General features: G+C 40.8%; 1 protein-coding gene across 4 annotated transcripts in view; it reads right to left on the bottom strand.

Moving 5' to 3' along the window:
• Positions 1 to 20036, bottom strand: part of CDC14A (cell division cycle 14A) — a 199711-nt gene that overhangs the window by 12178 nt on the left and 167497 nt on the right. For 2 of the 4 annotated variants that reach the window (XM_055340337.1, XM_055340336.1), the window contains exons 12-15: positions 12879 to 12997; positions 11003 to 11050; positions 8372 to 8494; positions 2327 to 7665 (exon numbers count right to left, since the gene is read on the bottom strand). In XM_055340337.1, coding sequence (XP_055196312.1) covers positions 7215 to 7665; positions 8372 to 8494; positions 11003 to 11050; positions 12879 to 12997 — 741 coding nt within the window. In that variant the 3' untranslated portion in view covers positions 2327 to 7214. Of the gene's footprint in view, positions 1 to 2326; positions 7666 to 8371; positions 8495 to 11002; positions 11051 to 12878; positions 12998 to 20036 lie in introns of those variants that run through there. The other 2 variants (XM_055340338.1, XM_055340339.1) reach the window with 2 other exon arrangements.

Genomic DNA, 20036 nt, shown 5'->3' with positions numbered 1-20036 from the left:
TAGAGTTGATGGTGCTGTAATAGCATCATATGGTGACAGATGGTAGCTACACTTGTGGCAAATACAGAAGAACACAGTAGAACGTATAGAGATGTTGAATCACTGTTGTATAACTGAAACTAATATAACATTGTATGTCAACTACACTTCAGTAAAGAAGAACTAGAGCCAACAATAAAGTAAGTGTAAAGGGACAGAAATAATATTGGAGACAAAAATAAAACTGCCTTATGATTACCAAAAAATAAATAAATTTACAATGAAGAACTCATCTACAGAGTCTTCAGAACCAAAGAGCAGACTAACCAGCTGAGTGTAAACACGGCTGCACCCCATCACACAGGGAACTGCATTCAAGGCAATTTCAACTGTGGCATAAGAACGCTAGGGTAAAACAGCACATACACACACTACTTCATTTCAATTTTCCTCTCAACTGTAAACCAAAGGAACATTTTAAATTCCTTTCTGTCAGGCAGCCCCGGTGACTCAGTGGTTTAGCGCCGCCTTCAGTCCAGGGTGTAATCCCGGAGTCCCCATATCGAGTCCCACGTCGGGCTCCCTGCACGGAGCCTGCTTCTCCCTCTGCCTGTGTCTCTCCCTTTCTCTCCCTCTCTGTGTCTGTCATGAATGAATGAATGAATGAATGAATGAATGAATGAGTAAATAAATAAATAAAATTCCTCTCTGTCTAGTACTATGTTAGAAACTATAAAATAGGGCAGCCTGGGTGGCTCAGTGGTTGAGCATCTGCCTTTGGCCCAGGGCATGATCCTGCGGTCCCAGGATTGAGTCCCACATGGGGCTCCCTGCATGGAGCCTGCTTCTCCCTCTGCCTGTGTCTCTGCCTCTCCCTCTCTGTGTCTCTCATGAATAAATAAATAAAATGTTAAAAAAAAAATAGAAACCTAGAACTTTATGAAACTTTGTAGGCTGACACACAAAGAAAATTTAAAAGTTGGAGACCAGTCTCATATATATAGACAACATGTAAGTAACAAATACAGATGCTCGGGTATATAATAGTAACAGTACATAAAGTGCTAACTATGCATCATGCCTAGGAATAGAGGTTAAAAAGGAAAACATTCGGTGGGTTCAATTTCTTGAAGAAAGCTTCAGAGAGTAGATGGAAGGTAGCATATCTCTTTTAAAATGAGACATTGGTGAAGAGGGCAGGGGGCTTTCAAGAAAGGGCTTTCCAGGGGTGCCTGGGTGGCTCAGTCAGTTAAGCATCTGCCTTTGGCTCAAGTCATGATCCCACAGTCCTGGGATCGAGTCCCACATTGGACTCCCCTGCTCAAGGGAGTCTGTTTCTCCCTTTCCAAAGGCCAAGAGGTGGGCTGTAATGAGAACAATCTGGGGAAAGAGGACAAGGGAATGGAAGTCCAGGGACAAGCAAGGTCAATGAGGTACAAAGATACAATAAGGGGACCACTGATAGACAGCTGAAAGCTCAACAGAAGCATTCAGGATTAACGTTCTAGCACTGGGGATCCTGGTCACTTTTGAACAGGTGAGTAACATGCTGAGATTGGTATATCTTAGCTGGCCAGGCTTTAAAGTGGGCTTAACAAACCACAGCCCGGGGGTCAAATCCAGCCCACCACCTGCTTCTGTCAATAAAGTTTCACTGAAACACAACCACACCATTTGTTTATGTATCGAGTTGAAGAGTTCGGACTACAAAGCCAAAAGATTCACTATGAGGCCCTTTACAGAAAGACCTTGTGCCCCTACTTACAGTATGAATTAATTAAGAGACTGAGTTATAGGAAGATCAATGAGGCTACAACAATAACAAAGATGAGAAAGCAGCAGAATAGAGGGAAATGGGAAAATTGTAAGAGACAATGAATGGCCTCACCGACATAACCGGCAACATCACCGTGAGAATATCTCTGGAAACGTCTGGAGACCAATACGTAAGAGTGAGTAACAAAGCTTAACAGAAGTTACTGCTTAGTAGCATAGTAATAAAATCACCAAAAAGATTTTAATAGGTGATGCCCAAAGCAGTTTTCAGAAGAACCTCATTATAGAGCAGCTTATTTATTTGTATATACCCTACAGATCAATACAACAAAAGCTTATTCTAAAAGGCTACTCCATATAGCAAAGATTAATGTGACCTGTGACACTGAAGTGACAAAAAATTATTTGTAACCAATCTGACTCTATATATACATATATATAATATATATGTATATATATTTTATATATATATTAATATATTTATTTTATGGCAAAGCACATTATTTTTACAACTCCTCAAAAAGCTCAATTGTTGTAAAAAAAAAAGATGTTTACTAAGGACTATAATTTTTCTTTGGGTAGTTAAGTTTACATTTGCAAAAATAAATACATCATTTAAAAATTAATAATAGGGCGCCTGGGTGGCACAGTGGTCGAGCATCTGCCTTTGGCTCGGGCAGTGATCCTAGAGTCCCAGGACTGAATTGCACATCAGGCTCCCCTCAGGGAGGCTGCTTCTAGAACCCTCTAACTCTCTCTGTGTGTCTCTCATGAATAAATAAATAAATAAAATTTTTAAAAATTAAAATTAATAAATATATAGTGGATCTGTTGGTCATTCATGATTACTTAATAGCATCAATACTACTATGGGTAGTAAAACATGAAATAATTGATAAAATAAGCATAGCGTTTAACCAAGGACACCTGCTGAGAGGTAGAGATGGAGGACGACGCAGACAGGGCTCAGACTAGTCTCCATGCCTTCAGGGTTTTTACCAAGAGCTGTCATGCACAGACTGCTAGGATTATCTTCATCAAATCAGATCTGATCAAGTCACTCTGCTGACAAGATTCTGAGTTTGGAATCTGAACTGTGCCTCCCAGTTTGGCTTCAGCTTAACTTTATAGCCTCATCTACAGTAACCTCCCCTGTCTTTAGCTACACTGGAACACTCACTGCTCTTAAAAACAATAATAGCTGACAATTATTCAGCACCATCTGTATGCAACTGTGTAAACTACTTCATCTGATCTCAGTTAATCATCACAACCACCCTATTACAAAGATATTGGGATCATTACCACATAAGCTCCAAGGCCCCAGAGTAACACTAACTCCTTTCAAAGTACACAGCTCTATATCAAATTTATATAAAATGTAATATTTTGCATTCTGTATCTCTCATGGGTCCCATCAAATTGTATTAAGCTGCAGAGTGCACATAACCTAGATCTGCCCCCTAATTATTATTATTATTCTCATTTTACTGAGGCTCAGAGAGATTAAATAATTTGCCAAAGTAGTCACTACAAGGAATTAGATAAAATTTGAACCTAGGTCTATCTGTCTTCAGTACATAAAAGTTTGCCTATAGCACAAGGCTGCACTTCTGTTCTTATGGTTCCCATTGCCTGCAATGACTATTTCTCCACTTCCTCCTATTTTCATCACTAGACTCCCAGCAGGCTCCCATTCACCCTCCAAAGCCCGACTAAAGTGTTACTCCTTCCTCACATCCTTCCTTGACTCCTTCTGCAAAGATGAGATATACCTTAGCTATCCTGGTATTTTAAACACCTACCACAATATATGAATGATATAATATAATCAAAAGCGTATGTTTTTTGGAGTCAAATGGACCCAGGTGCAAATTATGCCTCTGCTACTTATTTGTGGTACAATCTAGGCCTAGGCCAAAATATTTAACCACTCAAACCCTTAAGTTCTTCATCTTTAAAATAGGGGCAATAACTCTTATCCCATCAAGTCATTTAAACACCCAACCATTCATATACCCATTCAAGAGATACTTAATGAGTGCCTACTGCATGCTAGTCACAGAGTATATGACTGTGGCACAGAAAACAGGTATAGTCCCTACCTTTAGGGAGCTGACAATCTGGTGAGGGATACAGGTAAGTGAACAGATGATTAAAATGCAGAGTGAGAAGACTACTGATTAAGACCACGGCAGGGCATAGAAGAGTTTATGGGAAAGGCATCACGACCAACCCCAGACTTCAGAGGTCAGGGTCAGGTAAGGACAGTGGAGATGAATAGCAATTCAATGGTAAGTCTCTTAAAAATAAAACAGAGCAAATATTCAAGACAGATACCTCAGGTAATTTGAACTTAATAAAATACTTCCACCCCACCCACACCATAATCACACGTCCCTCATTTCTTAAGCATTTGAAAACTCCTCTAGAATGTCAGGGAGGGAAAACTGACTTTTTTTTTCTAACAATAAGTGGGTTAATAAAAATGAAACCCTGTGCACTGGCCTGGGCAATAGAAACCCTGAGACTCACAGAAGCGGCCATATAAATAAAAATAAAATCTGATTCTTTCTCCGCATTCTGTCACAACCCTAAGAACTCCTTAACATTTGCTCTTGTTTTCTGTGTTAAAGCATTTAATGACAGAACAAGGAAATCATTTTTACATTTTTCTGGGGGCTGAACTGCTGCATAAAGTGAGAGAGCAATTGCAGCTTTCAAAAGAGATGCTAATTGCAGCTTCTAAAATATTAGACTCCCTCTAAACACACGTCACCCTCAGCCCCTAGGAGTTTCTGGGTCTTTCTTAAAGGTGCTGGGAGGATATTGCCACACAGACTTCATTTCCTACCCAAGAATTTGAAACCATTTCTGTTGAGCGATTTATTCCTAGTTCTTGAGGGGCCTTCCCCCTCACATTTTAGGAAGCTCTGGAAAGACCACCACCATTATTTAGACCAGAGACCCACAGTTAGAAAAGCTGTATTGGACCCACCAAAGAAAACAATTCCCCACCTCCTGCTTTCTTCCACATAAAATGGGAATCTCCATCTTAATTTAGACTTTCTACCAGCAAGCTAGCAGGGGCAGGACTTGGGAGCCATCCTTCCCACAGAGGTTTTCTAGGTAAAGACAAAGGAGCGAGAGTCAGCTCTAAGAGACCTGCTACTTCTTACTTCCCGGGAGGGTGAGAAGGAGGAAAATGTTGTCGTGCTGGCAATTCTATTTATAAATGCTCCTCTTTACAATAAGATGACAAATTTAAGAGACAGAAGAGGGGAACAGCAGCAGCTGCCCACATAGACTATTACTTTAAATTTAATTATTGGAAAATCACTCTATTCGGGCCAGGAGAGGGAAGGAGGAGATTTGAAGACAAATAACAAAATATGGAATGACACCAAAAACTAAGTTATATAAATATGGGGAGATCAACAATCACCTAACGAATACCCCCATATTTGAACCAGACAAGAGGAAAACTGAGATCCAGAAAAAGTAGAATGCTATTCTCTATTAAGCTCCTAACACCTCTGGTACTCAGCTGCAAGTGTAGATTATACTAATTCTTTAGCCATGAAATCAGCGAGATATTTATATAATTATCTATATATCTATATGTGTAACACTTTTTCTGAAAACGAACAGATTTTGTACTCTGATCTAAAAATGGGCTGACCCACGATGTGACAATTCAACTCCTGGTAGGAAGCACAGGACTTTAAACCTTGTTATGAAAAGGTAAATTCTATTATTTTACATCTAATCCCCTGGTTTACTGATACACCTATAGCCATAATATAGTGGGATCAGAGGCACTAAGGGGTGGAGTGCACTGGCCGTTGCTTGGGGCCCTGATCTATACAGGAATCTAAAATAATGTTGAAAAACATCAAGGGCAATAAAATTTTATGGGGAAAATTATACAAGTGAGCCTTGAACAATGCATGGGTTGGGGGTGCCCATAAGATTTAACTGCGTGGGGCACGCAGTTAAAAATCTGCATATAACTTTTGACTCCCCCCAAAACTTAACTACTAATAGCCCACTGGTGGCCTTAGCAAGGACATCAACAGTCAATTAACATGTTATATGTATTATATACTGTATTCTTACAATAAAGTAAAGTAGAAAAAATGAAATATTATTTGGAAAATCATTTGGAAGAGGAAACACACTGTACTGCATTTATTCAAAGAAATCAGTGTATAAGTGGACTCATGCGGTTCAAATCTGCGTTGCTCAAGGGCCAACTATATGTGCCAGAAAGGACAGTGTGTGGATAGAAGAGCAGGGAAAAAAAAACTTTGAAAAGAGTCTCGGGTAGGGATGGGTATGGTGATGAGTCCTATCAACACACACACAGGGGCATGCACACACACAGGCACTGCATCCTCCCATTAGAAGAGGTGGTCCCTAACTACCATCTAAGGAAAGTGGGTCTCCTTAACTATTCCCATGGGGCTATTGTTTCCCAAGAAAGGCACACTGCCACCAGCAGTTCTCATCCCCTTTCTCCCCTGAAGAAATCAGACTCTTCCTGGATATCGGCTGAGATGTTTGAAGAGTATCAGGCATGAAGAAGTCCCAGGTCCCAGCCTTCCCAGGACACTGGAGCTGGCTTGCACCCTGACTGGAATCACTCCAATTCACGTTTCTTTGACCTGTGAGTGATTTCTCCTTCCTATTTTGTCCCTGTTCTCTCACATCAAGACTCACATTCTCAGAGATCTCAGTTCCCTTTGAGGCAATCAAAATATGTGATTAAAGTGATTCATAGCAGGGGGCGAACCAACAGATTTTACCTAACAGGGATTTCTGTTTAAAAGTGGGGCTTGGCAACACTAAATACTGAGCTCAAGGGTAAAATGTGTTTTGTGCTCTTTCGTCCTGTCTCTGGAAGAGTGATGGCTAATTCTAAACATCTTCCTGATAGTCTGCCTTCCTCTGCCCCTCCAGCCCAGACCCCACCCTAGAAGCCTTCCTTATCAACACCTTCGGTTTGCCATTTTGTTAGTTCTGGGGCGGTTCCCTGCAGGGGTGACGTACCCAGGGGCCTAATGGTTACTTCTAAGAAGATCCTGTTCATTCAGCACCTTCCACATTTAAATACTCCAAATTTTGTTCAATCCTATATGAAGTGGAAGAGCGGTGGTTCCTCACACCACCACAACCAAGCATAGACTGTCTCTCGTATGAATCAGCTCCTGGCTTTGCACCAGATATTCAAAGGGATTTGAAAACTTAACTGAAAAGTAACTGGAGTCAACAATGTCCGTGATGAAGGGAATGAAAGCTGTTTCCCTTCGAAGAGAAATCACCTAAAAAGGAGTGGGAGGAGGAGGAGAAAAGAAGGAAGGAAGAAACCCCCAAGTTGAAACGTGGCATTTACTTGAAGAGGAGCCCGCAGAATGTACGTGCATAGACAGTTTCACAGCACAGAGGGAAGGCATCACTCAGAAGGCTTCCTTGGCGCTATTAAATTTCTTTGGTGGCAGCCTTGGCTGGGAAGGCAAGGCACAGAAGTTGCGTTCAGGGTTCTGAGGACCAAGAGGTGGTGTCTGCGAACTTACGGGGATTGAACGGCTCAGGAATCTCGCTGAGGAAGAAGAGAGGCCGGTGTAGGAGGGTCGGAGGATGGTGGGGTGCTCCTCCGTCTTGATGCTCTGGGGGTTCGGCTGGCTGCTCAAGGAGCTCCCACTGCTGCTGTTGCTTCTGCTGTACTGGTTGTTGTTGAGCTCAGGGTAATTTCTGGCAGGTGTTTGGGAGCTGCCGTTCAAGAGGTTGGTGAACGGGCTGGCTATGAAACCCGTCTTAGAGGACGAGGAGGCCTTTTTGTTCTCTGGCTCCTCTGTTGCAGCGTTCAAGTTCCCTAGAGAACTGGCTAGCCGGGAGTTTATGGAAAAGCTGAATGGAAAACACAGGTTGGGGGGAGGGGGACATAGACAACAATGTATACTCATGCAGAGTTCATGTTTCGAAAACACATAATTAGGACATGAGGGGAATGGGATGCAGACAATCTGATCAATGCAAATGGCGACAGAATGGTTTCTTTATCGCTCTTGGTGATATAATATGTGGCCTTGAGTTACACATGTTAACCTCCCTTCTAAGCAGTTAATTAAGACCCAAGAAGCTAGCTTAACCACTCTGACCAGAGATGCTGAGATAGAACATCTGGGGGGGCTCTATGTGCCCTGAGGTAGAGAGTAAATGAAAATGGGAGAGTAAAAAGTAGACCTGTGTGTAAGATTTAACTTACACATACTCATTCAAACATCCTTACCCATCTTAGTTCTGCCCATACGCATCCAAGGAGAAATGATAATACCACCTGTCATCAGCGTGTGCCATGGAACTCCAATTTCTTGATCACGTTAGGCAAGCTGGACCTTTGCTATAGAAAGGGATGCCATACAGCACTCCCTCCACAACCTTGCCCCCACAATGTGAGATAGTAACAAAAGCTCCAGAGGGTCACAGAGCCCTCTGTGATTTCTCCTCCTCTCCCTAACCCCCTCCTCTGACAAACTTCAGCCAAACTCATCGTCTCCTCCAGATGCCCTTTACACCCCCTCCCCCAGTATCTGAGAAGTAGGGTAAAAATTACCTTCTTACACTGGCACCTGAGGACAAAGAGCCTCTGTTTATCCTCTTGGCCGTTGCTGAAGGGGACAAAGCCACTTTTGAGGTCTTCAAAGTAGATGCAGATCCTTGAGGGGACGAAGTCACTCTTTGTGAAAAAAAAAAAAGGGGCAAAATGTCACACGAAAGCTCTGTCACCTTAACATTCAGCAGTCTGCTAACACGGTGAACTAAGTAAAGAGATCATAGCAGGTCATGATAACAGTGATGGTAGCAGCTGTCAACACTGACAGAGCACTTGCTCGGTACCAGACACTCTTCTAAGAACCTCATCGATGGTCATTCAGCTCATCCTCACAGCAACCCTATGAGGTAGCTAAGACTGCAATCCCCACTTTGCAAGTAATGAAATGAAGCCACGAGGGGGAAACTCCCCATCCAAAGTCACTCAGGGAGCTGGTGACAGAGCTGGGATTCAAATCCAGGCTCCACAGTCCTTGTCTTAACCATGATCTCGCCATGCTCAGTCACTTCCCTTCTTGATGGCATCATTCATTCTTTGCAAGACCTAAGATTCCACTTCTTTATATTTTAAATCTGTCCTCTTCTTCCCACTCTGAAACTGCCCTGGGTGAGGCCATCACTACTCCCTACTCTTGATTACTAGCAACATCTTTTCATCTTATTCCTTAATATTCAAATTCTGAATAGTCTCTGCTGGAATCTAAAATATTTAATTATGTCGCTCCACTGTTTAATCCATTTAATCTTTCCTCAGTGCCCAGAAAGCCTAAGTTCCTTGGCTTTATTTATGAAACTCTCCAAAGTCTGGCATTTGCCTTTGTGAGCAGGTCCTTTCTATCCATGCCTTCCCACTAGACACCTCTACATGAAATGTTCTGAATTCCTTGAATGGACTGAGTTCACACCTATGTCCAGCTTGCATATGCCGTTTTTCCTGCCAGGGCATCTTCTCTCTCTACTTCCCCTCCACCTCCATCTGCCTCATTCCTATTGTTTATCCTTTGATGATCCAAACAGCTGGTCCCCTATACAGCAAGCCTTTACTGAATTCCCAGGCAGGGTAAGTATCCTGTTCTATCACACATTCTCATAGCCCTTACGCACCATATTTCATTGTCTGGTATTTGTCTATTTCCCTTGATATAAGCTCCACTGGGGGCAAAGAACTATCTTTCATTTCAATTCCTGATGGTTAGTCCAGTGCCAGACTCAGACAGGATGTTCAATAAATTCTGCTGAGTGGACAGAGAAAACTGACTCAAATCTGGACAGCCAGGGCCCAGGCATGCTTTTAATATCAAACCTATTTTAACTTGAACAAACCATTTAACATACTAGGACCTTGTTTTCTTTCTTTTCCCCCTTTTTAAAAAAAGATTTTATTTATTTGAGAGAGAAAGAAAGAGAGAAAGCATGAGTGGGGGGAGGGGCATAGGGAGAGGGAGAAGAGGACTCCCCGCTGAGTAGGGAACCTGATTACAGGACTTGATCCCGGGACCCCCAGATCATGACCTAAGCTGAAGGCAGCTGCTTAACCGACTGAACCACCCAGGTGCATGGACCTTGTTTTCCTATCTGCTCTAGAAAAGCTTATTTACCTGTAGACTTTTTCCTTCACCTTCCTCCCCCCAAACAACATCTTAAATACATGGTTTACCTCTAAAACAAGAATGGGAAAAATAGTATAAGGAAACAGCAAGTTTCTGGAGTTCTGTCAAAACCACCCACACCAAACAACCCTAGATTCTTGGGCTGAATGAGAACCAGAGGTGAGGGGTGAATCAGCTTTTCACCTTTATCTCATCAACAGTCTTTTTATTTTTAAAGATTTTTTTTTGAAATTTATTTATTCATGAGAGACACACAAAGAGAGAGAGAGAGAGAGGCAGAGACACAGGCAGAGGGAGAAGCAGGCTCCATGCAGGGAGCCCGACATGGGATTCGATCCCAGGTGTCCAGGATCAGGCCCTGGGTTGAAGGCAGTGCTAAACCACTGAGCCACCCGGGCTACCTCCCTCTCATCAACAGTCTTGGCAAACATGTCCAAGGCTCTCACCAAGCCCTACAATGCACTCTGGTACCACTGGTACCTTGAAACTACCCTGGGACTATGTGGGGGACATTTTTCCTCTTCAAATGTTTCCTCTTCAAATGGAGGATGGGGGGGGGGAGGAAATAAAACTCAAAAGTAAAGGAGAAGTACACGTAAACCTAGGGGAACAGAGGACTAATAGAAATGTTAAAAACTCAAAGCAAAATCTGTCACTGGATTGAAAGACACGTTGCAGGGCAAGTTTCTTAGAGACCCTGCACCATGCTGAAAGCACAGACTACATTGACATCCCTACTGCAGCCAAACCTATGGGTGCCTCAAGAAAACAAAAATCCCCTTCATGGTGAGCATTAAAAATACAGTGTTTTGGATGAGCACTGGGTATTATACTATATGGTGGCAAACTGAATTTAAATTTAAAAAAATACAGTGCATTGTAGCAAGCTGGAACAGAAAGGAAGGGACTTTTTAAAAGGGAAAAGTTATGTGCAATTTGTCTTCACTAGTAAAGGTTGGGAGATATATCTAAAGGGTAGCATTTATTTACAAGCTACTGGAAATTCACCACATTAACAGTACCTGAAAGGCTGGGACACTGCTCTTGGGTGCCCTTTCATATCATCCAACCTAAGGAAATCAAAGACAAATGCTCAGGCATCACCAGGTTCACACATTTAAGCAAAGACCAAAAGCGGCTCTTACGGAGTCAGACCAGTAAAAATATTAAATTGGCAAAAGAGAGAAACCTCCCAAATGCGTATTAGTACTCATTTAGTTTCTAAAATTAATCCTAGAACCAGCAAGAAACCCACGTTAGTCATTTTGTTTCATCTTGAATTTCATTTACAGCAAATTGCTTTAAATCAGAAGGTGGTGCTACATCCACTCAGGGTCAAAAAATGTTTGATGATAATACCATGATGCCATTAGGGGAAACTGAATTCCAAAAAATGAGAATATTTCTAAGCATTAAAAAAAAAAAACTCACAAAAATCATATTGGAATAGCCTTCTAAAATGTGTAATGGAGATTCTCTCACTTTTTTTGCCTATTTATGTGCCAAAATATATGCCAACTTATTCCTCCCGCCCCTTATGATTTCTTAAGAATCATATATAAATCTGTTTGAAATTAATTTTAAGCAATATAAAGCCATTTCTTAAGAGTTTCAAGGGAAACAATAGTGAATAAAAGATTAGAAATCTTGAAGAATCTTCCACTGAGTTATTAGAGGATATCCACAGTAAGCAGAGCACAGACTGAATAGCACTGGGTGTATCAGCTCTATTCCAACTCATCCCCCTGGGGAGAGATTTAACCTCTCTAACCTCAAGCAACCAACCCAAACATGGGTAAAGATGCACACTTTTTGTGTTAATTCCATTAATCATCATATCCAAAACTAAGCACCTAACAAGGCTCCTGACCATAGTAGCTGCTCAGTGAATGATATGCCTCTTCAATTTTGGTAGTTGGTGGTTACTACCAAGCACCAGGCCTGCTATCCCATCTTCTCATGTTACTACCACTGTGAATTGGAGCTACATAAACCTTCATTCCTCAGGCCAGGGACCCATACTCAAAGCATATGTAACGATGTGCTCAGACCTAATCTGATTTGTGTTATAATCCCCCTAAATAATTAGGCTCAGACCTAATCTGACTTTAGTTATAATCCATGAAAACTAAACTCTCTGTGAATCTGTTTGACATGTATCATGCTGGCAAAACACCCCTCTTACTGTGCATGTCTCTCACTTAAAAGGCAAAGAAAAGTAGCCATTTCCCATTATAATTATTTGTGAACTTGTCATCCCATACATCACAGTAAAGAATCTGGAAAATATTCACAGATTTTTGCACCTACGTTGATCCTGAAGACTTTCTAACTCATCTGAACCATTAGCAGGTTCTAAATGTTGTGATCACAAGTTAGGCTCCATCAATTGATTCTGATTAGTAATTTTAGACTTCAAGCTTGGGATGGTTATAACTTTACAGACACAGGTAAGAATTGTTCATTCAATTCTCAAATATAGAACATAAATTTAAGGAGTTAGGATATACTCAAGCTTGGCATTCAATACTTTTCTGCACACTCTAGATTCAAAACAAAAGCCTTAGCACACATGTGAGGATTTGCCACAAGATAGGACACCCACTCACGGGGGAAGAATAGAATTCCAAAAGGAATTTTGAGCACAGTCCCAGAGATACCTAACTGCATAGCAGTTTAAGGTGGCATTCAGAGACTGAGATTATAGGAGATGCTTTCTGTAAGCTTCTAGAATTTAGCTGCTCCCTATAGTGACAAAATAATAAACAACACAAAATAGTAATAAACCAAAAAATAAGAGGTAAGCATGGCACTTGTAGAGTGATATTCAAGAGAGATTAAATATTCTATCCACAAATAGAGGCACGATGTAAATTTAAAAGTTTAAAAAGGATCTACCTAAATGCACAGGATGGTGAGGAGCGTGGCGGCTGTCTCTGACTTTTTAAGGCACGTAGTTTGTCTCCTTGGGTTATACTATTTTTCATTTCCACATCTTCATCCTCTTCTAAGTTATTCTGGAAAAAAAATGCATGTTTCATAGAAAAGTTATTATGAAGAATTTTGCTTTCTATAGATTTAATAGACTGTAAACTATATATTTCATATAGATTGACTTAACATAGATTACCTTAAGTAGCTTTAATGCACTACGAATTCTAAATACTAAATACATAATTCTATACACTAAAGAATATTCAACTGTTCATCAGTTAAATATATGGGTCAAATTCCACATCAGAGAAGCACAGGAATGGATGTAGTAGAGGGTAAAAGGAGCACTTTGTTACAATGGACCCCAACCAAAGAGCCTCTCATGCAAACAAAAATCATGCTTTGGAATATAGCTCAGATACAGACCGTCTCAATAGATACATTACAAATATGTTTCCAGGGACTACTAGGATCCATCACTACAAATTTTCTGTCTTGTTTACAAAAATGAAAGATAAAACAATTTAGGATATCTAGACGATAACTTACTAAGGTCAATTAACACTAGTAAAAGCACTCAAGACCTTTCCAGGAGTTAAAGCTTACTAATTGGGAAAGTATTTCCTTTTGAAATAAGTCTTATTTCAGAAGTAACACACAAGGTCTTTTCACATGCCAGTTCACATTTAATTCTTATAATTCAGGGCAGGGAGGACACTGTTGTCCATAAAGGGGAAAGAAGGAAGTGCTCATAGAAGTTAAGAATATTGCCCAAGCTCCCCTAAGCTCTTTCTGACAGCTATGATTCTGAAAGCAGATCTCTTGACCCCACATACAACATTCTTTCTAAAATATATGCCACAGCACACTAACACTGCACCAGTAAAGATTTTATTTTGCCCATTTCCTCCCCTGAATATTTCTTATGCCTTGAATTTGCTAAGATTCTTTGCAGCCATAAAAGTCTCCTCCCCTCTTTAAAGACAGAACTCTTATTTGATGAAGGATGTATGATAATATACTTCCCTCAGTCACAGTCTAGTCATATCTGATAGCCATTCCTGGCTCAAAACACTTCTTTGCTCCCTGCCACCTAGGTTGGGTTGCATCAATATACCTGGGATCAGTAGGCACATCCTGGGTAAAAAGACCATACCTTAATACTATAACTCTGAGTGTAAAAAAGAAAATAGAAATACAAAGCACATAGCCAGTGGGAAAGAGGAAATGCAGATGAAAGCTTCCTAGAGGAGGGAATCCTTTAACTGAGTCTTAAAGAATGAGTATAGAGTGAAATGGTCCTAGATCACAGGAAGGGTCATCCTGGCAAAGAATACCATCAGTTCAACAGTTACAGGATCATGGAACCTTAAAGTCAGACTTTCTCTTAAAGTCTTAAGTTGCCCATCTATAAAGTCTCCAGGAATCAGTTATATCATTCATCTCTGTCCATACAACCCCAGTTGCAGGAATCCATTACCACCCAAGGAAGCCTACAGAAATAGAAATAAGGCAGGCCTGAAGCATAGGTTTGTGTGTGGGATGGTACACCTGAGGAGGTGGGCTTAGCTTCACCCAGTAATCAACATGGGTGTTGTGACCAGTTACTTGTACCTAACAGAAGGACGAGCACACAGCCAGTCTCTAGAATATGAGTGGGGTCCAGAAGTATATTAAACCTTCATGGGACTGGCTTCTTGAAGGACCTGACAGGATCTTCACCTTCATCAGTCGGATTCATTGTCTATTGGGCACCTTTGTGGGAAAGCCAAGAAAGCTTGTCTGTCCTTCCAACCAGGAGGATCAGAGTTATGTTCCCAAGTCTGAAACACCTTCAAAATTCAAGGAAAAGTGAGTCTTCACCTGGCATTCCAAAATTCAACCTATCACTCTAATGTTAAAGGTAGAACAAATTTACAAAATTTCACCTTCCACACAATCTTTCTGAGAAAACTTACAGGATGTACATCAGGGAATAGTTAAGACAACAGGAAATCCAGGAAAATTAGGAATCCAATTGAAAAGTATGAAAAGAAGGCCTCAGGTCAGAAGTGTATAGTACAGCTAGAGAAAACTAGTCCAGGGTAGGAAGGAGAAGTGTCTTCGGGAAAAGAATGAACTTGGTAAAAGTTTTTTGCTGTGTTAAGACTGAAAAAAATGTGGGTGCCTAGGTAGCTCAGTTGGTTAAGTGTCTGCCTTCAGCTCAGGTCATGATCCCGGGTCCTGGGATAGGGTCTCTGGAGGGAGCTTCTCCCTCTGCCTCTGCTTTTCTCTCTCTCATGAATGAATAAATAAAATCATAAATTAAATTCATTCATGAGAGACACACACACACAGAGAGAGAGAGAGAGACTCAGAGACACAGGCAGAAGGAGAAGCAGGCTCCACGCAGGGAGCCCAACGTGGGACTCAATCCTGGGTCTCCAGGATCACACCCTGAGCCGAAGACAGCACTAAACCGCTGAGCCACCGAGGCTGCCCAATAAAAAGATTTTTACAAAATTTTAAATTAGCTTGGCACAGTTTTGGCAGGGGGAGGGAGTAGCCTTATTTTTTCCCAAGTACACAGAAACTATGCAAATAAAAAGGCCATTAATGGGATCCCTGGTGGCGCAGCGGTTTGGCGCCTGCCTTTGGCCCAGGGCTCAATCCTGGAGACCCGGGATCGAGTCCCACGTCGGGCTCCCGGTGCATGGAGCCTGCTTCTCCCTCTGCCTGTGTCTCTGCCTCTCTCTCTCTCTGTGACTATCATAAATAAATAAAAAAAATTTAAAAAAATTAAAAAAAGGCAATTAACTTACATCTGAACTCATTTAACATCGTGTCAACTGTACTTCAATAAAAAAAATAAATAGGAAACACTAAAAAAAAAAAATAGGTACCTAACTCTGGGAAAAACAAAGAAAGGTTCAACAAAGAAAACAGAGTATTCTACTGATACAGGAGAGCTTGGTTCTTGTCTCATGGAGTCAGAAGGATGAATCTCGCGGACACAGGAGAGTGAGTAAAGGGATAGAAATTTATTAAGTAAAGATACAGAGAAAGCACTCAGGAGTGACAGGAGTCCCGGCAGGGTTGCCAGTGAGGGCTTGTCCAGTTGGTCTTTTATTGAGAGCCTAATCAGGGAACCTAAATCCTTTTAACATTAATTACTGATATCACCATTGAGTAAGGACTAGTGATAACATCTTTAAAGGCTTACTTCTTCTTTGGGGTCTGGTTATTCTTTGGTGGTCACAGATGATGGTCATAAAAAAGACACCCTCCCACCCACACCTAGGGCAGGGTGGTCTGGCTTGTCCTTTATCTCTGGTTTCCTTACACCTCAGCATTTTTGGGATTTTTGTGAGCCTGCTTCCGTGGCCCTCTACCTAGTCCTCCCTAGCCCTGTTTGTCCCTAACTCACTACACCAAGCTCAGGAGTGAACAATCCTTACATGGTAATAATTTACATATTATTGTGGTTTTTTAAAGATTTTATTTATTCACTCATGAAGGGCATAGAGACAGAAAGAGGCAAAGACACAGGCAGAGGGAGAAGCAGGCTCCATGCCGGGAGCCCGATATGGGACTCGATCCTGACACTCTGGGATTATGCCCTGAGCCGAAGGCAGATGCTCAACTGCTGAGCCACCCAGGCATCCCCATATTATTGGGTTCAACCAAAAATAATGATATAGCCATATTGGGAAGAACAGTGGAGTGGGAATAACACTGGGGGGGGGGGGGGAGGAGCTAAAATTCTGTCTACCACAACCAGGAGGCAATCAAAAAGTGTCCAAAACTCAAATTATTTTAAATAGCATTATAAGCAAGACATATGTGTTTAGAAATATGGTAGTGAAAATGCGGATGTAATTTGCTTAGAGGATCGCTCTTTTGGGAGTTGGTGTAGGAGTGGGTGTAGGAGTACAGAAAGGTGGGAGAGGGAATGGATATTTTTTATTAGAATTCAGTACTTTTTAACACCTAAAAGTGAGGTCACATATTACTTGAAAAAATAAATACTAATTTAAAAGATGCAGTTAACCAAAAAAATTAAGTGTTTTACATTATAGTTATGTCACATGTGTTTTCTCTCCCACTTTATTATGTATCTTAAAGGTGAAATCTTTTTTTAAATAATTTCAAATGTAGAAAACAACAAAAACACTGCAACAGACAGTCATGAACCTAAGGAGCCAGATTCAATATATTTTCTACTTTAGCTCCTTTTCTTAAGGCGTTTACTTAAATACCCTAGCTCTCAAAAAAAAAAAAAGAAACCATTGCATATAAACTCCCAGCTCTCAATCTCTGGAGAAGGAAATCATGTCTCTTCTAAAGAAAAATTTATATATTATTATTTTACCCTATGATATGTGTTTATGATAAAATACAGATGAGAGTGAAAAAAATATTAAAGTCACCTACATATTTACCATCAGAAGCAAAACACATTAGCACTCTGGCATATAGTCTTCCAGATTTTTCCCTGTGCTATACATACCATCTCCCAACATACTTCTTCCTACCAAAAGAGGTTGAGTTACATATACGCTGCTCTGTAATTTACTTTTTCGCCTAAAAGATAAACTGCCAGAAGTATTTCAGGATAAATTTTAAAGACCAAAACCAAAAAAAACCTCTACCATATTATTCTATAAATAAAATAAAATTCCATAAAATTCCGTCGTCTAGATATACCAAATTTTATTGATTTCACCCTGGTTCAGGCAGTTTTCTATCTTTCATCACTATAAACAGCTCCAACAAACACCCTCCTTTATACATATGGCTTTTAAACACTGTTCTTTTATTGCCTTAAGATAGATTCATAGACGTGGAATTGCTAAATACATTGCAAAGTCTTTTGCCATGTATCATCAAATTGCCCTCCATTTGACACTCCAACTGGCAATCTTTAGGGGTTTTTATTCTCCAAATCCTTGCTAATACTGCATACATTCTTTAATCTCACACAACCTGAGAGGCAGAAATAGCATCTTGTCATTTAAATTTGTGTTTCTTTCATTTCTAGGGAAGTAAAATGTTTTTAATGTTTACCAGCCATGAGGATTCCCATTTTGTTTTACTTGTGTATGTGGCATTTTCACATTGATTTTTAAGAGTTCTTTACATTAAAAAAAAAAAAAACAAAACCTAATTTGAATATGTTGCAAACATTTCCTCCTAGAGGATGACTGTGAGGAGAATGAACTGAAGAAGGTGAAGTCTGCAGGGGGGCGGGAAGGAGGGGGATGGAGGTAAGTGGCTCCTGCAGGGGTCTGGTGAGAGGTGACAGACTGGATTAGGGCATGAGAAAAACCTGTGTGTCGTTCCCCCCACCCCCACCCAGACCTGGGGACAGGGGAAGCAAGAGGGAGGGGAAGAGACCCAGACATGCAGTACAGGTCTGAAGAACTCTGCTGAAATACAAATCATATTACTTTTTATCTCACCGTATCATCCCTTATTTTATTTCTGTGGCTACTGTACAAAGCTTCAGGCATTTTTAGGACTAAGGAGTTGCAAAGCATATAAGCCATAAAATTCTCAGCAAGTGTTTAAAAGCCTTCAAACTCTTAACAAAAAGTTAATGTTGTTCAAAACACATTTAAATTAAATTACAAAATTAAGAAACCAGAAAGCTGTAAGAGGACTCTGGCTTTCTAGAATCCTGAGTAGACTGCAAGGACATGAACATAACTAAGGTCTGTATTTATCAGAGCACCTAGAACACAAACACCTGTGAGGGGAAAATATATTAGAAAACACAGTTCCTTTTATCATGAGGCATAAATCAATCCCAAGAATTGGTGGACCTGGGGCAATCTGAAGGTTTTTCTCAGCAGATGCTGTTAAGTCTCATTCTTTCTACCAAATTCATTCCTTATAATAACTATGAATAGTCACAACTGATGAATGCAGAGAACCTAACCTGGGCCTCAGTTGTGCTCTTGGGCTCCAGACCCTCTACCCAAAGAGCCCTAGTGCAGACTCTCCCTGGCCCTGAGCTACTTAGATCCCCTAGACTCTGCTGAAAAGAAACAAAGTCACATGGTTGCTGCTGACCAAAGTGAAGAAGCCTAGTCCAGGGAAGACCCTCATATTGTTGCTCAAGGAGAAGGGTCACTCCCCATTGACTCTGGAGGGTCTAAGCACCAGCTCTTTCTTTTGGATACCAGTCTGCCCTATATAAAGGCAGGAAAATGAGAGTAAACTAAAATACATAAAGAAGGATCATTTTGAAAAATGTACTTATTTACAGATGATGGTCTAGCTAAAGAACAAATAATAGTGCAAAGTAGAAAGATTTATTTTATGCCATCAATTGTTCTCTAAATATAGACAAGATGAAAATGAAAATAAAACACATTCATAGGTTTCAGTTGGATAAAGTAATCACTGACCAACACATTAATAAAATGGTGACAGAGTAAGCTACTGGGGAGGCCGTGGTGTGTGCCATTAAGGAAAAAAATCTATTAGATAAAATATAGCACACTAGGGAAAAAAGACGGAAGAGTTAAAATAGAAAAATGACATAAAAAGAGTTTGAAATAGAAATGAGTAAAAATAGAAGTGAAAGGACTGGAAGAGAAAGAGGATAATGGATTTTTAGCAGGTTTAAGTGATTTGCCTAGGAAAGGTGGCTGGGTCATCTCCAAAATTCTTTCGGCTCTCAGATGTTGAAATTGTTAAGATGTAAAAGCTGGGGAAATGCAAAGATGTCATCTTCATAAGTTGCTTCTGATTATAAAAAGTTTGGGTTTATCAAAGCCCCCTAATCTGTCTTCTCACTTTCCTCGATGCCACTGGTTGAGACCTTTATCATCTGGGACCACTCCCCTATCACCCGGCCTTTCATCCCTAGCCACACACAGACCCCAACACTGCTTCCACCTCACAGCCAGAGCAGTCTCCCCGTGGCTCTGTGGTGTACTGTCACTCTCCTGTCCAAGAGCTTCTCCTGGATCCCTGTGGCATTCAGACTGGAACTGAAATGCCATAGTGGTCCTAAGAGTGGAAAGAACAGTGCTTGAAAGTAAGGTCTTAATTTTTCACTTAATGGATTTTTTTCTAAGATGTACCCTGTAATGAGCGTTTGATGTAAAAGAGCAAAGGATTTTACAAATCACA

Source organism: Nyctereutes procyonoides, unplaced genomic scaffold (genome assembly GCF_905146905.1).
Source record: "Nyctereutes procyonoides isolate TBG_1078 unplaced genomic scaffold, NYPRO_anot_genome, whole genome shotgun sequence".
Classification (NCBI taxonomy): Eukaryota; Metazoa; Chordata; class Mammalia; order Carnivora; family Canidae; genus Nyctereutes; species Nyctereutes procyonoides.
Note: the sequence above shows the minus strand (reverse complement) of the source record. Positions and strands in the feature narration are given on the sequence as shown.